The following is a 21,101-nucleotide window of genomic DNA, read 5'->3' as shown; positions in this document are numbered from 1 at the left end:
AAGCAAACTGTTTACATTGCAGAGATTAAGCAGTCGTCTGCTCTTTAACATTTCCGCTGCTTCAAAATTTGACCAAACAGCAGTTCAGTATACAGTATTTGTAACTTGTGTGCAGTTAAAGCGAGGTAAAGTGGGCACATTTGTGTGCTTCCTTGTGGTATTTTCCACAATCAGCACACACATAAAAGCACACAGTCATACATCAGCACACTCGCTGTGGGTGGATGCTGGTTTATTGCTGTCAGGCTCAGCATTTAAATTGCCTTGTGTTTCACCCGTTTGTTGGGATTGCTTTTCTCTCATTGTGTCTGTTCCTCTTGGCTTTGCCTTTCCTTTTCTGCCTTATACATTCACACAAACACTTCCATACACATCTGTGCATTTTACTTTAATAGATGAATGCAGCTGTACGTCTTCTGCATGAGTTATTGCATGTCATTGCAATTTAACTTGGAATGGTGGTCCGTTTTAATCCATGCATGTTGGCTTGTGTGGATGTGTGCATGGGTCCTTCTTTCTACTCGTGATTGTACTATTGATTAGAAAACTGAAGTCTTTGATGCATGAAAGACTCGCATCTCAAATTAAACCAGCTGTCAATACAGTTTTAATCACTTTAATCTCTCTCCATCTCTCTCACTTTCACTCCTTTCTCTTTCTGTATGGTCTAATATAGCCTATTGTAGACTAGAAACATATCTTCATGTATCATGTTCATTGTAGGCTTCAGTGTTTGTTCAAGGTCAAAACTTTTATGCATGCATCTACTGTAGGAATGTTACAGCATGGGATTGAATATGCCATGCTGAGAACATGCTTGTTTATTTATGTTTATTTTGAGGCAGTGCTTATTTATGTGTTTGTGTGTTGTTATGTCCCCTGTTTACACTAATCTGGGTGCTAAATGAAGCTTGTTATAAAAGGGAAGGAGAAAACGATAGATACATTTGGCGTTTATGATGCCCTCTAGTGGTTGGTCTTTGCATGAAATCCTCATCCTATTGTCTGTGAGGTCTGTCAAATCTGTTTGCTGACACAAAACTGCAGCTATATTTTGATGTATTATTTTGCTTTTTCTCAGGTTCTACATTGAGAGTATCTCTTACCTTAAGGATAATGCAACAATAGAGCTCTTCTTCCTCAATGCAAAGTCCTGCATCTACAAGGTAAAGTCTTACATGTATATACTGCATATTAAAAGCAGTTGCATGATATAATGTTTTATTTATTGTAGGATAAACATGTCTGTACATGTATGAAAACATGTATGAAATGTATAGTTAGTTAAGCATATGTCAGCATCTGTCTCGTGACTAGACTGAAAACGATCAATTTGCTGTTGGGCTATTAAACTGATACCAAGAGGTGCACAAATGAGCTGTAATTATTTCTTATTAAACTGCATACAGATAGCAGAGAATCCCCATTTGAACCCCACTGGTATCTCTAGATAAGATTTTTTTGAAGGTATCCCAACTTTAAAGACTTTAATACTTTATATTTGCCTTCAACTAATAAAATCCATTGATAGAAACACATTAAATATTTTTAATATTTAAAAAAAGCAACATGTAATACTCCTTTTAACCTATGGAGGCCACCATTATGTTTCAACATTTTGAAATTGATGATGTGTAATGGTTGTTGTGAAGTATAAGTACAGTTTACTATAGTAAACACTATGGTACTATGGTATTCTTACCTCTCATATCGACTTTATTTTTAATCTTCTTTCATTATTATGTTTTCTGTATTATTCTTCATTTATGTTACACTCTTTGTGAAAGGGCTTAAAGGAGCATTTCACCCGTAGAAATATTAATCTTTATTGAAAGTGTGTCATATTTGTAGTCGAAATGTAACATACATTTAGAATTTGGTGCCTATTTGACTGAGAAAAGGGGTGTTTGTAGTCTCACTCCCTCAACAAAGATATTGGACTTCCTTCTTTCAATGATGCAAAATGATGATTTTTACATCATTGAAAGAAGGAAGTGCAACATTGAAATCTGTATTTCTCCTGTCTCAGTGGCAACTGAGAAAATGATGCATGACCATTCAAAAACATGACTGCGGTTCTAACTATACAAAGCTTAATGCAAATGGGTGAAGTGTCCCTTTAACAGAAGACCTGATACTGTATTTTTAATGAAATCGGTACCTGCTGTCTGTGTGCGTTTTATGTTTTACATGATTTTATAATCTACTGATTGAAGATTTGTTTATCATGTTTACTTCGCTGTTGCGTTCAAAAAACAGGTTTTATTGCAACTATTTGACATAGTAATGAAAAAAGTAAACCTCGGCTTTTATTAAAACTATAACATTTGTACTGTTTTTATTTTCACATTTATATTGCCAATCCCAGTGTTAATCTATTAAACCATACATGTGTTTAGGGGTAGTTTTATCTCGTCATTGTTCCACCACTAGAGGGCAGTTTTAGCTGGTGCCGTTTTGCCAGCTGGTGGAAAACCAGCTTTTACATTCTTTAAAATGAAGGCAGGATATGTTACAGATCGTTTATAAAGCTTATAAAAAGTACAAGATAAAGACAAGAATTATTCTTTTCCTACTGTTAATATGTTCCACTTATTTCTTGCAAAAAGAAAATAATTTTTACATTTCTAGAAATGTCTTGCTATTAATGTGTAGGGATGGACAGATACAACATGTATGTGCCGATACGGATATTCGATTACTTAGAATGACATCTACTGATACCGATAGTTTTGCATTTAACTCCAAATTATGTCATAAAATCCTTGAAGCATTGCAATTCTGTTGTCGTTGTAAGCTAATTCAAAATAATCACACAGTATGAGTTCTGATGCTATTTTTCCGTCCCTATTGATTGTCAGTATATAATCTGCCCTGATCATTGGTTGTTTTTTAACAATCGTCAGATGTCCAATTGTGGGAAAAAGGTTTTATCTGCCAATCCTAATTATAGGTTGATATATTGGTACATCCCTATAAAAAATAGTGTTTCACAAAAAAGATCATTTGATGATACAAAATGTCATTTAAAACATAAAATTATCAATTGCTTTACCAAATATTGTACTAAATATATCAGTAATACCTATAAATAGCTAGAAAATGAGGTAATGTCCCTTTTCTATGTGTGTCAGTCACTTATTTGTCATGCTTTAGTTACAATAAGAGTCAGGTTTCCAATATTATACCAGTACTTTGTGTGTGTGTGTGTGTGTTTATGTATTAGTGTGTGTGACATTCCTAAAATTCTTGACCCACTGTGTTTAGCTAAGGTAATGAAACGCTTAGTTTGTCTTGGTCATTACAGTCATAAAGACCCCCTACACTTCAAACCCCCCTCTCAAACCTCTATGTACGCATGTCATTGTCATGCTATTGATTAGTCAGGAAATAACTGAACTGATTTAGATCAATCTCAGTGATAAGAGATCAAGTCATTAAAGAGACAAGATAAGGGATGGATTAATGATGATGCTCTAATGATGTGTCTGCTGTAATCTGTGATCCTGAACCTAACCCTCACCTTTTCTCTCTCTTTTTAGGAGCTCATAGAGGTGGACAGTGAGGTAGTCTTTGAACTGGCCTCCTATATCTTACAGGTGAGTTCATCAGTGAGATGTTCATCGTTTATTTATGTAGTTGCTCTCAAATGGATCAAAATAAGTCTTGACATAAACCTAGTTTTGCTTTTTTATATTGACTTCAAAATCATTGCTTAAATACTGAACATATTGCTCATCCCTAGTGACTCTTTTTGTATGTAAAGCTGGAGTTTGTGTGTGTGCTGGGACTTGGGGTCAGCAGCAGATGGTCTGTACAGCTCACAGTTATTTGGTTGAACCTTCATAAAGTTCATACATCAGGCTGATCTGACATCTGCTGTGTGTGTGTGTGTAGGTTATAGAGTCAGATCCATGTCACTGCAGTATTTTAACATGACATGTTGCTTTATTAAAAACTCAAAAATGTTTCCTTAGTACCGTAAGTGTTCCATACATGAGAAATGAGAAACTTTATGACTTTATGTTTGTGTGTGTGATCCAGGTGTACTATTATCAGATATGTTATGCATGTTTGACCTTTTATAGGATTCAGTCCAGATGGCACATACTGCCTTCCCCACTGAGACACACACACACACATCGTTCTGTATATTAGAGGATACAAGCGCTTTCATTTACCAGCGGTGCTCATTGATACTAAAATATGTTGTGTGTCTCTCCCACAGGAAGCTAAAGGAGACTTCACAAGGTAAGCAGACGTTTAAATGAATGAATCACCTTCCAGTGACCTCTTTACACACACACACTATCAAAATCTCTATCACTGCAGATTGAAAGCAGATCCAATTTGTGACATATATCAAACTCTCGTTCCCACATAAGTACATGCACATGATCCAAAAGAGAGAGAGAGAGATGGGGGTGTGAACCCTGGGAACGGAGTCAGAAGGGAGGAAATGGAATGTAGAGGATAAACAGTGTTAAATTACATACACTAACCCCTGGCTTTCTCTGTCACACACATATACTTACACAAACACACTGTCTACACAGTGTCTCAACTACAAATATGTTACATGTGCATCCTTCCAGCTCTACTTTGTCACTCTGTCACTCTATCTCTTTTTCCTTTTACACTTTCTCTTAAGGGTCGTTCACATTATAACGTTAACTATAAATATATTAGCGTCCATACCACGGACGATAACTAGAACTTTATGCTAATTCACTCACGTGCGGGGCTTGCGCGAATCACTTACTGTCAATGGCATATTGCATAGGCTATTTCCTGTAATAAAAATGTTTGCAATTTTTACATGTCATTGAATGTGTAACTATGCTGTTCTTGTTGACTTTACACAACGGGTAACCAGCAGATGTCCTCAACACAAACAGTGAATCTAGTAGTTTGTGTAATCTATTATCTTACCTTTTAGTGTAGTTAATGTAGTAGAATAAAAAGCATTACGTAGTGAATTTCACAGCAACTGCATCAGTGCTGAATACCTGAGGTAATTTTATGTAATGGACCTCAGCTTCTCCACAGTGTCATCTGTCATGCGTGTGCTGCCTTTTAAAGTTCAAATGGGTCTGATTGGCTGTCAATGGTTTATTGTTATTAGTTAAAAACAATTGTCCAGAAAGTGATTAACAACTATTTTGTTCACTGTATATTTCGCGTTATAGCTGTGAGTAAAATTCTCTTTAAAAATAAAACGATTTTAAAAACTATATATTTTTAAGTTATCGTTATAATGTGAACAGCCCTTTAACCTCTCTGTCTCTGTTTAGGATGCCACACTAGCATACTACTCTCATTTCTGTAGTATGGAGTGTTTAAAAAGTATGCAGATAATGTCGATGGTTTCCATAGATTTTAGTTCATCTATGAAATAGGGCTGTTGAATATAATAATTTTTTTCACAATGCTAATGTGAACGATTACTGCATTGATGCATAAAAATAAATAATCGATTATTTAAAAAGCAATGTTTGTGCATGTCTCTCTCTCGCACAGGTCTCTATCTCTCTTTCTCTCGTGTCTCACTCTCTCTTGTCTGTTTTTCACTCATCTGTCTCTCTCTCTTGCACGTCTTTTTCACTCGCGTCTCTCTTGCGCGTCTTTTTCACTCGCGTCTCTCTTGCGCGTCTTTGTCACTCGCGTCTCTCTTGCGCGTCTTTTTCACTCGCGTCTTTCTTGCGTGTCTTTTCACACCCGTGTCTCTTGCGTGTATATTTCACTCGCGCTTTTCTTGCGCACACAGGAGACTGTAAATAAAGCACATTTTATAGTTTTTGAACTTTGATCGCTGTTGAAACTTCTTAAGGATGTAAAGGGCTCAATCGATACGTTAAAAATGCCATATTGTGTCTCAAAGCAATATCCGGCATATAAATGAAGCATGCACCTCTGGAGCAGAGTTTTAATTCAGAGCTTTGATAAGAAAGAAAACAAAGACCCGCAACAATAAAAGTAGGGATGCACCGATACCACTTTTTTGGAATACGAGTACGAGTACTTGCATTTCAGTACTTGCCGATACCGATACCGAGTACTTAATAAAAAAAACATGATTTAAATTTACAGGTAACAGCTTTAGTCATATAATTTAACAAAAAACAAAGGACTAGTTTTCCAGTTTGTTGTAAACTCTGCCTCTTTGGACAACACAAGAGGAATTAACCCCTTACACGCCGCTCAAACATAGACATTTCTCAGACCGTGGTATCGATTCCAGGTATCGGGGGACTTTTAATGAGTTTGAGTACTTTAGAAAATGTGGTATCGAGGCCGATACCAGTATCGGTATCGGTGCATCCCTAAATAAAAGTATGAGGGGCACAAACTTTAGCCTAACTGTGCAGTAATATAAAAAATATATGGATGCAAGCATCGTGATGCATCAAGATATCAAACTGTCAACCTAATAACCGTAATCAAATCGAATTGTGAGACCAGTGACGATTCACACCCCTAATATCAAGGTGTGGAGTGTACAGCTGTCCCATAATGCAACATTCTTAATTTTATCCTCTGTTTGTAGATGAACTGGCATGAATGTAAATGCAATATATCAACTAGTATATTTAATATTTATTTCTTGACAAATTTTTAAATACCCTCACGTAAAGTGTGAAAATGCATTATTTCTAAGATCATCAATGTTTGTCATTGCATACTGCATAATTTTTATGTACTACTTAAAAATACTGTAGGCAGTATAATGTAGTATTTTGTCTTCGTATACCCCCAGGGTTTCTTTTGATTCTGATTGGCTGTTTGCCCTGTTAGGTGCTTCTATTTGTGAACGGTTGTATTGTTGGTTTCTCCGCAGTAATGATGCTACGAGGGCTGATCTGAAGAAACTGCCAGCACTGCCTACACAAGCACTGAAGGAGCATCCTTCACTCGCATACTGGTGAGACACACATACAGCTCTCAGCTAATAGTAGGGAGGTAATAATAAGGTGTATCTGCTCATAGTTTTTGATTCCCTTTGGTAACCTAATTTTCCTTAAACTATGTGCTCCATGTGTAAAGTGAATCCCCCTGCTTCCCCCAAAAGAAAATGTATGACATACAACAATCTCAAACTTAGAATTTGAACTAAACAAAACATATTAAATTAAACAGTGTACTGCTGTTGGTAAGTAGCCTTATTTTTCTGAGTTTAACTGCACAGAATTTAGAACGAATTAATGTATTTTTTTAAAATGCCCTCCTGGTATCATCTCAAGCCCCCCAAAGGGTTTAAGAAAGCACTTAAACTATTAAATCTGAATGAAATGTCTTTTAGATGCTACACATTCAGACATGCACATTGTGCTTTATTCTCATCTTGTTCTGCAGATGGAATTATCTTCTTCGTGGTGTTATATTTCATTGGCTCTCTCTGTGTACATCTTCATTCTGTCTTCACTTGTTAATGCAAAATTTTTCTCATAAACAAAGTTATATCTTGCCTCTAATGTGTGTGTTTTACAGTGAGGACCGGGTTATTGAGCACTATAAGAAGCTAGGCGGACAGTCCAGGGGCCAGGCTATCGTCAAGTAAGGCATCAAGAAAGAAAAAGACCTATAATGTCCAAAAAGTTGCTTAGTTTGCTTTTTTGCTTTTGTTCTTTCCACTCCCAAATTTCACTACTGTTATAAATTATTTGCAAATGTAACATGAAACATAACATAAATGATCTTCTCTTTCTGCTTTCTCATAGTTATATGAGTATAGTGGAATCCTTGCCCACATATGGAGTGCATTATTACGCTGTTAAGGTGGGTCTGTGTGCACGGAGGAGAAATTGAACTATTCATCCATACACACACACACACACACACTCATTTTCACAACCTTCAAGATCAGTTCTTGACTGAAGTGTTAAATGATGCTGATGGCTTTATGTGTTTAAGATGATCATGCTGTCACCAACCACAGACTGACACTTCTCTCCTTATCAGTGTGAGGGTTTATTAATGCTTGCGCTCTCTCTCTCTCTCTCTCTCTCTCTCTCTCTCTCTCTCTCTCTCTCTCTCTCTCTCTCTCTCTCTCTCTCTCTCTCTCTCTCTCTCTCTCTCTCTCTCTCTCTCTCTCTCTCTCTCTCTCTCTCGGTGTTGCATGCTGGGAGTGAGTGGGGTGGTGTGTGAGGCACACGAGTGTGTGAGCGTGGAGTTTTTTCCAAACTTTATCTTTAATTATTATTATTTATTTTTTTTCTCACTTGCTGGATCACTGATATATGTTATGCAGTAAAGTTTTGCGAGGGGTTTTGTTTTGCTAAGCGTGATGGCTGCGTTCCCTGCGGGGGAAGAGCCATCTCTGTCGCGACGGAATGGTTTCAGGTGTACTCCCGAAGCAGGCACAGCGATTGAGGAGGTGCTGTTAGCAACAGGAGAACAGGTAGGCCATGAAAACATTGTTTCTGCGTCTCGCATGAACAAAGCAGTTGTCGTCTTTCTAAAAAATGAACAACTAGTTATCAGGATCATTGAAAGTGGCATTTGGGTGAAGGAAGCATTTGTATCCGTTACACCTCTTTTTGCTCCAGCCACAAAAGTTACAATTTCTAACGTACCCCCGTTTATTAAAGATGACGCGATTGTGCGAGAATTAACTAGATTTGGAAAAATGGCTAGTGCTGTAAAGATGGTTCCTTTGGGTTGTAAGTCTGCCGAACTTAAGCATGTTTTGTCTTTTAGAAGACAGGTGTTTATGTTTTTGATTGATCCTACTAGAACACTGGATGTCTCATTTCGAGTGATATGTGGAGATAGTTCTTATATGGTGTACGCGAGTACAGATACTTTACGTTGTTTTGAGTGTGGAGATATCGGCCATAAGAGAATGTTTTGTCCGCATAAACAACAGACCGGGGAAATAGCAGGGGCGGCGGGCGTGACAGGTGCGAGTAGCGGAGAGACTGCGGTGGAAATACCGCTGGTTGACGCAAGTGTTCAAAAAGAAGATGGAGTTGTTAATGGAGATAACGTAGGTGGTGATAAAGTAAACTCTTGCCCTGATAAACAACAGGCCGAGGATGAAACAGGGGTGTCAGGTGTTCCAGGTGTGAGTAGTGGAGCGATAGAGGTGAGTGTAAACTCGTCGGCCAGTATTGAGGGGGTAAGCGAAGATGTTTCGTCTTGTGGGGGTTCTGTTACTGATGCATTAAGTTTCACAGATGACAGAATGCAAGAAGACATTGCGTGTTCAAATGATGAAGCGGAAAAAGCGTCAGATGACGAGAGTTTTAGAGATGATGATTCATGTATTGATGTAGACGTCGGTAAATACGGAGATTTTTATTCTGTCGAACAGATAAATAGCTTTCTTGATAACACTAAGGGGAGGAGTATTGATGTTGAAGAGTATTTTCCTGACGTACAGAAATTTATCGCTTCTGTAATGAAAGCTCGTAAAGAATGTAATCTTGATGTTTTGACGCAACAAAAACGGTTCAGACTAAAGAAATATTTGACAGCGGTCAGACAAAAATCTAAAAAGATGAAGGGAAAACGTAGGTCTACTAGAACTAGCTCTAAATAATCACACATGGGGGTTTGGCTTTTTTTGTGTTTTTTTCTTCTTTTTTCTTTTTCCTTTCCCCTTTTTATGGATGTTCTTAAAATAGGATCCTTAAATATAAATGGGGCAAGGGATAGAAGTAAATGGCCATTACTAAAAGAATGTTTAAAGCTCAAAGAAACTCAAATTGTTTTTTTGCAAGAGACCCATAGTAATGAAGACAATGAAACTGATTTAGGGTTGTGGTGGGAGGGAGATCACGTTTTGAGTCATGGTACCAACCTCAGTGCAGGCGTGGCAATTTTATTCTCACCCAGATGTAAAGTTAAAATTTTGTCTAAAAGTGAGGCAGTGAAAGGACGCCTGCTTGCTATAAGGGTAGAATTTAAAAATAGAGTTTTTGGGTTAATAAATGTTTATGCTCCTACAACGGGTAGAGAGAGAATAAGCTTTTTTCTTAAACTTAAAGATGTAGTTTCCACTTTTATTCATGAGGATTTTTTAGTAATAGGAGGGGATTGGAATTGTACGTTGGATTTTACATGTGATAGAAATGGAGAAGAGCCCCACTTTTCATCAGCAGCATCCTTAAAGGAGATTATTACACATTTTGGCCTTACCGACATTTGGAGAGAGAGAAATAAAGATGTTAAGCAATATACATGGGTTAAAGTGACTGATAATAGGATCAGTGCAGCTCGGTTAGACAGATTTTATGTTAAGAATACAATGTGTAGCAGAATAGAAGAAACAAATATAAGTCCAAGTGCAATTTCAGATCATCATTTAATTCATTTAAAATTGATTATAACACAAACAACCCCTCACTGCTCTTATTGGCGATTTAGCAATAAATTATTAGAGAATCATGATTTTAAGGACAAATTTAGGGTTTTTTGGAACCATTGGACGGAACAAAAAAGTAATTATGAAAATCTTCTTCAATGGTGGGAGGTGGGAAAAGTTCAAATTAAAGTTTTCTGCCAACAATATTCATCACATGCTTGGGTTAGTTTAAAAAGAAAAATGTCTAAATTAGAAGATGATATTTCTGCATTATATAGCTCTTTGATTAATAGGAATGACATGGGAGTCCAGGAAAACTTGCTATCAAAGAGACATGAATTAAGGGGTATTTTACATGAAAAAGTTAAATCAGTACTTGTGAAAGCAAGGTTTACTTCCATTAATGATATGGACGCACCCACAAAATATTTTTTTAATTTGGAAAAGAAGATTGTTCATAATAATTTCATGCATTGTTTACGGAGACCCGATGGAAGTATTACCTCAGATCCTTTGATAATGAGAAGAACTGCTGTTGATTTTTATTCTAAATTATTTGAAAAAGAAGATGTTGATCTGAATGCAACATGTGAACTGTTTAAAGACTTACCAATGTTGGAAAAGAATGAAAGACTTTCTCTGGACTCTAACATTATATTTGAAGAAGTCACTGATGCAGTAAGACAACTGTCAACTGGTCGAGCTCCAGGACTCGATGGACTTACCGCGGAGTTTTATAAATCGTTTTGGGGGATAATTGGTCAGGATTTCTTTAAAGTCCTTGAGGAAAGTTATAAACGGGAGGAATTGCCAAAAAGTTGTCAAAGGGCAGTCCTTTCTCTTCTTCCGAAGAAAGGAGATTTGAGTTTGCTTAAGAACTGGAGACCTGTTTCCGTTCTCAATTCCGACTATAAAATATTGTCTAAAACAATTGCAAACCGTCTTAAGACGGTGTTAGGATTTTTGGTTCACGAAGATCAATCCTATTGTATTCCTAAAAGATGTATTTATGATAATTTGTTTTTAATGAGAGATCTTTTAGATTATTTAAAAGTGTATAATGTTAGTGCTGGTCTGATATCTCTAGACCAAGAAAAAGCTTTCGATCGGGTAGATCATCAGTATTTGTTTCATGTATTAAAGTGTTTTGGGTTTGGAGATAAGTTAATATCATGGATAAAATTGATGTATGAAGGATCAGTGAGCATGATAAAAATAGGAGGTGGGTTAAGTGTACCAGTTAAAGTGCAAAAAGGAATCAGACAAGGCTGTCCAATGTCTGGCCAACTGTACAGTTTGGCGATTGAACCCTTATTGTGCATGCTTAGAAACAAGCTAAATGGTTTAACTATAAGTGGCAGTTTAAAAAAAGAGCCTATTATATTATCTGCATATGCTGATGATATTATGGTAATCATTCAACAACAGGAAGATGTACAGATTTTAAAGGGGGCTTTAGACATCTATCAAAGAGCATCATCTGCTAGGCTAAACTGGGACAAAACAGAAGCTGTGTGGCATGGTTCCATTGAAAAGGGTAATATGGTTTTGCCAATACTCCCGAATAACATTCAGTGGGGATCAGTTGGGTTGAAGTATCTTGGAGTGTATCTTGGTCAAGAAGAATATAAGAAGAAGAATTGGGAGGGGTTAGTGGATAAGGTTGATGCGAGGTTGTCTAGCTGGAAATGGTTGCTACCCCAGCTATCATATAGGGGAAGAGCACTGATTGCCAATAATCTCATTGCCTCAATGCTTTGGCATAAATTCACGGTTGTGGATCCACCAGTGATGATAATCCAGGAGATTCAAAAGAGAATTGTTAACTTTTTTTGGTCTGGTCAGCATTGGCTGAGGGCTGCTGTTCTCTATCTCCCTGTACAGGAGGGAGGACAGGGATTGATAGACATTCGAGCCAGAGTGGCGGTTTTTCGACTGCAGGCTATCCAGCGCTTGCTATATAACCAACAACATAGATGGATGGAGATAACGTGTGCTCTGTTACGCAAGGCTGGGCGAATGGGTCTAGATAAACAGCTTTTCATTTTGGCCCTGGAGAGAGCTTCTCTTGGTGGACTGAATCCTTATTACCTCAATATCTTGGACTTATGGAAATTATTTTCTGTTTCGAGAGAATGGTCAAAACCAGGTCCATGGCTGTTTAACGAATCTCTTTTTTTCAACCCTCTTTTTCCTGTTGAGATTTTGAACTCTGAGACAATGAGGTCTAATATGACTAATGCTGGAATATCCATGTTCAGAGATCTAAGAAGAGGTGATGGGTGGATTGAACCTGAAGTACTTGCTGAAAAAGTGGGCTTCAAGTCCGTGCGTCTCGCTAAACGGGTGATAGATGACCTAGAAGCTGCACTTCCTTGTTCAACCAAAGACTTTCTCAGAGAGACCTGTATAGGTGATGATACAGAGCTTGTTTCCTTTCCGGATTTTAACTTTTTGATGGAAAAGGACTTTCATGAGGAAGCTCCTGAAAAATTGCTATCTCTGAAGATTCCAGAAATGGGTTTGTTCAAAGATTTATCAAAGAGAACTTTGTACACAGCATGTGTCAAAATCATGAACTACCAAGACCTCAAAAATCAAACAGTCAGTAAATGGACTTTAGTGGTGGGGTCAGGCTCTTCCCCGAAAGGTAGCTGGCGGTCTCTGTACAAGAAACCCATTGAAAAGAGAGTGGGAGATCTTCAATGGAGAATTGTACATGGAGTTTTAGCCACAAACAGACACATAGCACGACTGAATCCTTTAGTTGGGGAGGGTTGTCCCTTTTGTAATACATCAGAAACTGTGATTCATACTTTTATGGAATGTTATCGCCTGAAAAACTTGATTGAGCTAGTGAAGGGTTGGAGTATACGTTTTTTGGGTTTGTTTAGTGTTTCTTTGTTTATTTATGGGCCAAAGTATTTAGTTGAAAACAGAAATAATGTTATTATTCTTAATTTTTTGTTTGGAATGGCAAAGTTGGCAATTTGGTGTACTAGAAAAAACAAAGTAGAAGAAAGTGGGTGCATTGATCCAATCTTATTGACAAAATGTTTTGTAAAAAAAAGGTTAACGATTGAATATGCTTTTTATAGCCTTACACACAATGTAGAGGGTTTTTTCCATATTTGGGGATGTTTGTGTGAACCTGATGAGAGTGGAAATTTTAATTTAAACATTTTCTAATGTGGTTATGAAGAAAACTGTATGAGACTTTGATATATATGACATTTAATTAATAAGAAAAAAAAAAAAAAAAAAAAAAAAAAAAAACAATGGTTGTTTTAAATATATTTATGTAGTTTAAATCCCAAATGTAATCGGATTAATAAAGGGAGTTTCAAATGTCAAAATGTCTCTCTCTCTCTCTCTCTCTCTCTCTCTCTCTCTCTCTCTCTCTCTTTCTTTCTTTCTTTCTTTCTTTTTCCCAGGATAAGCAGGGTATTCCATGGTGGCTGGGATTAAGTTATAAGGGCATTTTTCAGTATGACTACCAGGACAAAGTCAAACCAAGGAAGGTAAGACATCGCTGTCCCCAACAAACATAATTTTTTTCTTCCTTAACTTATCTTCATCTCTGTCATCTAGTAATGGTTTTGTCTTGCTGCTGGTAATTAGTAATGCTTACTAAAGCAAATATACTTTAACTATTACTCATATCTTGGGTCTTAGTCTACAATGAAACATGGGACCAGAATCATTTCTTGGGATACATACATTGTATAGAGCTGGAAATTGACACCTTAGCAGTTATTTCATAAAAATGTTGCTTATGACAGCGTTTTCTGAGAAAAGATCTTTGTTCCTTTATGAGAGGGAGGAAAAAATTCTCACTTCTCCTTTAAAACTCTTTCCTTTGCAAAAAAATCCAGTAGACATAAGCAATTTCTCTGTCAGTGACTGTGTTTTGAAACATACTTTGACTCTGTGTTATTTCTCAAGTGTCTGTGTCTTACGAAAAAATTATGTGTTCAGCATGCTTACTTGGTCACCTTTGCTTAACCTCATGACATCACTGACAATCTGACCTTTGGGTGTGGTAGCCTCAGCCTTGACCTCAGAGGTCATGACCTCTAGGGGTCTGACTTCAGGTCAGCGTTACTTGTAACATAAGATCAGTGACACCCAATAACTGACACACTCAATGCTACAAATGATTCAGCTTCAGGTGTGTGTGTGCTGGGTTTGTTTTTCCATGCTCGTAGCACACACCAGTGTCTAAAGTCTTTCTGAAGGATAGGCAAAACTGCAGCCTGTGGTGAGGAACTTAAAAACCTTTCCCTAAACCACAAGCTAAAAATAGTGTTCAAAGCAGAAAGTCGTCCAGCCAAGCAAAAGCCAAAGTTAGGTCTATTTACAGAAAAGGATCTGTTACAGAAAAACGAAAGAGAGAGAGAGAGTTTAAATGAAAAGACGAAGCAGAGACCAGCTCAGAATAGAAATGAAAGAAAAAAAGAAGTCCGAAAAACAGGAGTATCTTTAAAAACGCCAAATGAAAATCACTTTTCTCACCCTCATGTGACTATATGACTTTTTGCTTCAGTGCAAAACATTATGTATGGATCAGCTTAAAATTTCCATATTATATTTCGTTTTCGTGCATTAGCAGTTTTAAACATAAATGCTAGTTTTTCATGAACGCAATGGAACAACATATGAGGGTGAGTAAATAATGACATTTTTGGGGTACATTTTCCTTTAACCGCAAGCACTAATCCAGCCCTGCGTGCCAACTCCAGTAATAGCATTTGCCCGTATGCAGTTTAAAAAGGTAAAGTAACACACTTCCAAAGCCTTCTTCATCTTGATCTACATTTCAAATGAAGCATTATGCTAATGACCTCATTACACGCGTTTTCATGGTAGGCACATGCGCTAATGGTTAGTGGCTGTTCTCTCCATCTGTAGATAGTGTGTGTGTTACTACGAATGTACAGTAAAGTATGCCACACACTAAAAGTTGCAGACTTGGTGAGTTAGTGGTCGGGTTTATTTAATGAGTTTCAAACTAATTGAAACTCTCTCCTAATGCGAGACCGCAGAGCATCTGTGCCAAAGTGTGTTAAGGTGCTTGTATAAAGTTTTACAGGGTGGGTGTGTTAGACTGAGAGGGCGTGACCAGTATCTTTGTGGTTTTAGTGTGTGAAAAGTAAGTGATTTTTCTGGACCGTTGTATCGTGCATAAAAGACCCTCCGGCGACCTCCAGATGCAATAAGAATCCCAGCAGCAGACACCCGTAGGATTACTGTCGCCCTGACAACACACAACATGCTGGAAACATTAGTCCGCCTGACAAATCTAGGACCATTCCTCAATATATGGGATGTGTGTTTTACCTCATTAGGAAATAACAGCTACATTTTCATAGCAATTAAAGCTAACTAAGATTCTTGCCGCATAGATCACATTAATGAGCAGTAAATGAGTTCTATGCCAGATGTGATCCGAAAACTATGAATCATATGATGATGGTGACCCATGAGTCACCGGTGATTGTTTGTGTCCTGTCTGCTGCTTGTGACCTCTCACCTCTCCTCTGCCCTGTCTTTTCTCTTTGGCACTCATTATGGCTCTTGCTAAGTAAATAGCATACCACACACATGCTTCCTGTACTTTGTGCGTGTGTCTGTTGCGGTGGGAGGGTTGTATTGTTGTATATACGGGCAGACTACAGGGTGGGAGATTTGGGTTATATTAGTAAGGGTAGTGATTGTGAGTCATGATGGTGACACACTCGTGACATTTAAACTGAGACCCCCTTGTATCACAGAATAGGAACATTGTGAACAAGCGTTTTTTTTAGCTTAGCTGCATTACTGAAGGATCGTAAGCTTGAATGGAAAAAATAAGGGTCAATTTTTTAAAATTGAGATTAATATATTATCTGAAAGCTGAATAAACAATCTTTCCATTGATGTATGGTTTGTTAGGATAGGACAGAATTTGAAAATCTGGAATTGTGGGGGTGCAAAAAATTTGAATATTGAGAAAATCGCCCACTTTATTGTCCAAATGAAGTCCTCAGCAACACATTTTACTATTGATAAATAGATGTTGGAAATATTTACGGTAGGAAATGTACAAAATATCTTCATGGATCATGATCTTTACTTAAAGGAATAGTCCATTTTCTTAAAAAAATCCAGATAATTTACTCACCACCATGTCATCCAAAATGTTGATGTCTTTCTTTGTTCAGTCGAGAAGAAATTATGTTTTTTGAGGAAAACATTCCAGGATTTTTCTCATTTTGATGGACTTTAATGGACCCCAACACTTAACAGTTTTAATGCAGTTTAAAATTGCAGTTTCAAGGATCCCAAACGAGGCATTAGGGTCTTACCTAGCGACATGATTTTCATTTTTGACAACAAAAATAAAAAAGATGCACTTTTGAAACACAACTTCTCGTCTATCTCCGGTCCTGTGATGCGCCAGCACAACTTTACGTAATTGCGTAATGCCATGGAAAGATCACGTGTTACATGTATGAAACACACATTTGCGGACCATTTTAAACAATAAACTGACACAAAGACATTATCATTCCACATACAACAACGTCGGAACGGTCCTCTTTCTCCACACTTGTAAACACTGGGGCGTAGTTTCGATACGTCATCTGTGACATCTTGACGTGATGACATATTGCGTGAGGTCGCGCTGACGCGTTACATGACCGGAGATAGACGAGAAGTTGTGGTTTAAAAGTGCAAATTTTTTATTTTTCTTGTCAAAAATAACAATCGTTTCGCTAGATAAGACCCTTATGCCTCATTGAGACATCAACATTTTGGATAACATGGTGGTGAGTAAATTATCTGGATTTTTAATCCTTTAATATCCTAATGATTTTTGGCAATAAAAATAGATTATTTTGACCCATACAATGTATTGTTGGCTATTGCTAGAAATGAATCTGTGCTACCTATGATTTGTTTTGTGCTCCAGGGTCACATTTCAACATAAGATGTCAGTTTGATCCTTTATCTTGCTAACTGCATCACAGGCACATCTGTCCATCCAATATGAGCAATCTGTGATAAAAAGTACAAAAATGTATTTAACATAAGCACAAATAAAACTTTTTTTGTGAGTTTTTTTTTTATTTGATTTTTTTACTATCAGTTTGGCTAAGCATGCTCAGTGTTTCCCACAGGATTTTGAGAGACTTGTGGCGGTGATGACGTCACACTCTAATTAACATATATGTGACGTCATCACGTGTTTGCGTTTGATCCGGTTAGATCGAGTGTTGGCACCTGAAATATGTTTCACTTCTACTCTTTGATCTGTCACGTTATATTGCATTTTAAAACAACTGATTGCTATTATTTACATATTATCAGTTCTGTTGTCAGACATAAAAGGAGCCCTATTCGGATGGGATTAGTTTTACGGTTGTAGATGGCGTAATGTAATTTTACCACAGGACGTCTGTAATATTGATGGTCAATTCGGACGGGATTAGAAATCTCAGTTAAACATTCAGAAATGGGAGGGGTAACTCGATTGCGCAGCAGGTCACCTCTCTCGTCGTCATGTGCACGTTGCTTCTTGATATCAACATGACACAGACGAGAAAAACTCGAAACACTGTGTTTAATTTCAGTTTGGGGAGAACGTCAGTTTCAGGAACAGTTCTGTGCCTCTGAGAAGTGAATTTGACTTTTTAAAGTTTGTGTCGTGTTATTCAGGAACTGACTTGCCACTGACTTGTTTTTTTCGCCTAGGATACAAGTAAATGCTTAAGCGCTTTTATAGTTTTACGAAACGTACGTGTATGTTTACAGCTGGTATATAAATCACCATACATTTACATTGAAGTCTTACTGCTGTTGTTCTTCTCATCAATGTCTTGTTATGAGCCCCTTTTTATTTAAATGCGAGTTTTATTGTCGCGTATAGCGCAGACAATTGGGTGCAAATTCAGAAATAAGAGAGAATACACTGTTACACAAAGTTACTACAAAACACGTGCGCAGGCATATCGCATTATAGCGAGGGAGAGAACGGGTGTGTGTGGGAAACACTAATGCTAACCTTTCGTCAAGTCATCGCCGTCTTCTCTGTCAGTAAAATCTGTGACTGTTGACGTTTACGCGAAAAAGAAAGTAAGTTATACGGAGGAACGTACATTGAAACACCGCCACCTTTTCACGCTCATATGTGTGTGTGTGAGAGAGAGAGAGAGAGAGAGAGGCGCGCGCTGCATGCAACATAGAAAGGGAGGGCGCGCTGGGTGCTTGCAACAATGAATTAAGACGTTTTCAAACAGTAAAATATAAATGTAAATGGGGATCATGAAAAATCTATTTGTGGCGGCCAGTGCTGATTCTGTGGCGGTGCGCCACGAATAAATCAACGTATGGGAAACACTGCATGCTTATTCTGCTTACCGTAAGACTTCGTTGGTATCACCAGCTATCAGTGTTATCAGAAGATGCTTTGGTTTTCAATGGACCACATCACCACGTTTCTTTGAAGTCCAAGACCCGATTTAACCCTGTTTCCAGAGATCAACATTTAAACGTAGGCTGTATCTGACATCAGAGCGCAAACTAACAAGAGGCCCAAAACATGCTTCAGCTGTCAGTGAAAAATGTGCTGGAACTAACAGGGATTGGGCACGTAAGGTCCTCGCTGGGGCCCTTTCAAATCCCTGTTCTCTTTTACAGCGACGGAACGGAGTCTTTCGTGACTGCACGCTTCAAAATCAAACACGCTCACACTTACTGTTGTTGATGTGTGGAGATTTTTATATTTCAGAACAATAGCCCAAGCCCCACTTTTTCCTCACTATGCCCGAAATACTCTGGTGTGGTTAATGCTTCATGCCTCATTGGCTCATAACTGCGGCGATCTGTAGAGTATATAGTGTTTAGATGTTATGGAACATGTAGCCTCCCTCTCCCCACTCTCTCTCTCTCTTTTAATGACAGAGAGATCTGTATCTCCATAATGAAAGTTATTTTGAAAGTGTTGAGGTCATGTGGGGGGTTAAGTTGGTTCTTTGTCCCATTAGACCATCAAAGCATCTTGTAAACACTAAGAAAGATTCACTTTAACACCACAAAGATCTCTGTGCTGTTTATTGGCACAGATATATTAGGTAGCAAACGTTCGGGTCCAGCTTCCTCGATACTAATATATTTTATACTATTTTTTTACTTGCTCTGTTATGCAAATTTAAATTCATCTCTCACAAATCATTTTAAACTTAATTTACTTCACCATGGCACTGTCTGTTCAAAACAGATTTTAGTAAAAGATTTAAAAGATCTTTATGAACCATTAACTCTTTCCCCGTCATTGACGAGTTAACTTGTCAATTAAGAGAAAACGCTTCTTTGCCAATGATGAGTTTTTCCGGCAATCCGTATTTCTGCTATTATGCACCAGGTGGTGCTCTTACCCAACTTATAAAACTCTGAAGTATTCCCTTAAGACAAACAGTTCAAACTTCGTGTATGTTTTGATCATCTCTCTGAATCTGATCTCCTTTAAAAGTCCTTCACAAAAAACACAATTACCTCATCTTTTTGCTCAAAATTTTGTTACTTTTGAAGAAAACTAACCATATTTGAGAGGTGATAAAAAGAGAACAGGGTTCCCACGGGTCCTTGAAATCTGGGGGAAAAAATTCAAGGCCCTGGGAAGTTTTTTAAAATATACATACATAGATACAGGTCATTAAAAAAGGTTGAATCTATTTTATGCAAAAGTTTTCTGGAAAAAATGCATATTATTCCCTGTGTAGTGTAGGATAATAGTATAAAAATTCTAGACTTTTTAAGCACACGCGCTAAACTGTTCGCTTTAAATGCTTATATGTTCTGTATGCGAATGTTGATTCATACCAAAATGTATTTTTGCATAGTTGTGTTTGACACATGAAAACGTCTCTGGTTACGTATGTAACTGTTGTTCCCTGAGAAGGGAACCAGACGCTGTGTCTCCCTTGCCATACATCATGTGTCCCTGTAACGCCGTCTTTGGCAATATTTCAGATATGGAAATACTTCCTGGCTCCCGCGTCACCCTGTCTTTGTCGTTAAGCCTCACCATTGGTTGAATTTGATATACACATAGACGCACTTACCCCTGGAGGCGTCCCCAAAGTGTCACCGCAGTGACGCAGCACGAGTTCCCTCGAAAGGGAACTGTAACAATGTATCTTAAAAGGTAACACGATGTAACCTTGCTCTCATATGAAATGTGTCCCCACATTTAGTTTTTGAATTTGAAGTTAACTAAAGTGTGGGAACCCTGAGAGAACAAATGAAGGTAGGATGAAACAGGGGTTTTTTTGAAAGTAGAGAGCCTGTTCTTTTTTATTTGATATATTGTATGCTTATATATTTACAGAGGAACATTTTTGGGAAGGCATTGAACCTTGTACAAATTATAAAAAATGCTAGCGCTTGCTGGCAACTTCTTTTTAAAACGCTGGCGGGCAAAGAGTTAACAGAGCTGAACGTCATGAATTTTTTTATAGAGCCGATTCTGTAAAAGAACTGTAATATATGTGGAAATATTTCTGTGTGCGTGTGTTCCACCCCCTCTTCCTTCATCTATCCATTGTTTTCCCAGGCTTTTAAAATTCTTCAGCTTTTTAAGCCAGCCCCCCTCCCCTTCCTTCTACACTATCATCCTTCACTTCTCCTCTCCTTTATATTTACCTTTAATAAATTCTCTCCTTTGTATAAATCATGGTATTTGCCAGAAAATGCTTGTAGAGAACCCCCCTTAAGTGACTTTTAAATGATTGAAACCGATTCAGATATTTTA

At 37.7% G+C, this 21,101-nt stretch overlaps 1 protein-coding gene across 11 annotated transcripts in view; it reads left to right on the top strand.

Moving 5' to 3' along the window:
• The window catches only part of frmd4a (FERM domain containing 4A), a 223,530-nt gene that overhangs the window by 182,746 nt on the left and 19,683 nt on the right, over positions 1 to 21,101 (top strand). For all 11 annotated transcript variants that reach the window (XM_073815811.1, XM_073815812.1, XM_073815810.1 and 8 more), the window contains exons 5-11: positions 1,082 to 1,166; positions 3,543 to 3,599; positions 4,229 to 4,251; positions 6,839 to 6,922; positions 7,489 to 7,554; positions 7,719 to 7,776; positions 13,741 to 13,827. In XM_073815811.1, the coding sequence (XP_073671912.1) occupies positions 1,082 to 1,166; positions 3,543 to 3,599; positions 4,229 to 4,251; positions 6,839 to 6,922; positions 7,489 to 7,554; positions 7,719 to 7,776; positions 13,741 to 13,827 (460 nt within the window). The remainder of the gene's footprint in view (positions 1 to 1,081; positions 1,167 to 3,542; positions 3,600 to 4,228; positions 4,252 to 6,838; positions 6,923 to 7,488; positions 7,555 to 7,718; positions 7,777 to 13,740; positions 13,828 to 21,101) is intronic.

The sequence above is a fragment of the Paramisgurnus dabryanus genome, chromosome 9, assembly GCF_030506205.2.
Source record: "Paramisgurnus dabryanus chromosome 9, PD_genome_1.1, whole genome shotgun sequence".
Taxonomy (NCBI): domain Eukaryota; kingdom Metazoa; phylum Chordata; class Actinopteri; order Cypriniformes; family Cobitidae; genus Paramisgurnus; species Paramisgurnus dabryanus.
Note: the sequence above shows the minus strand (reverse complement) of the source record. Positions and strands in the feature narration are given on the sequence as shown.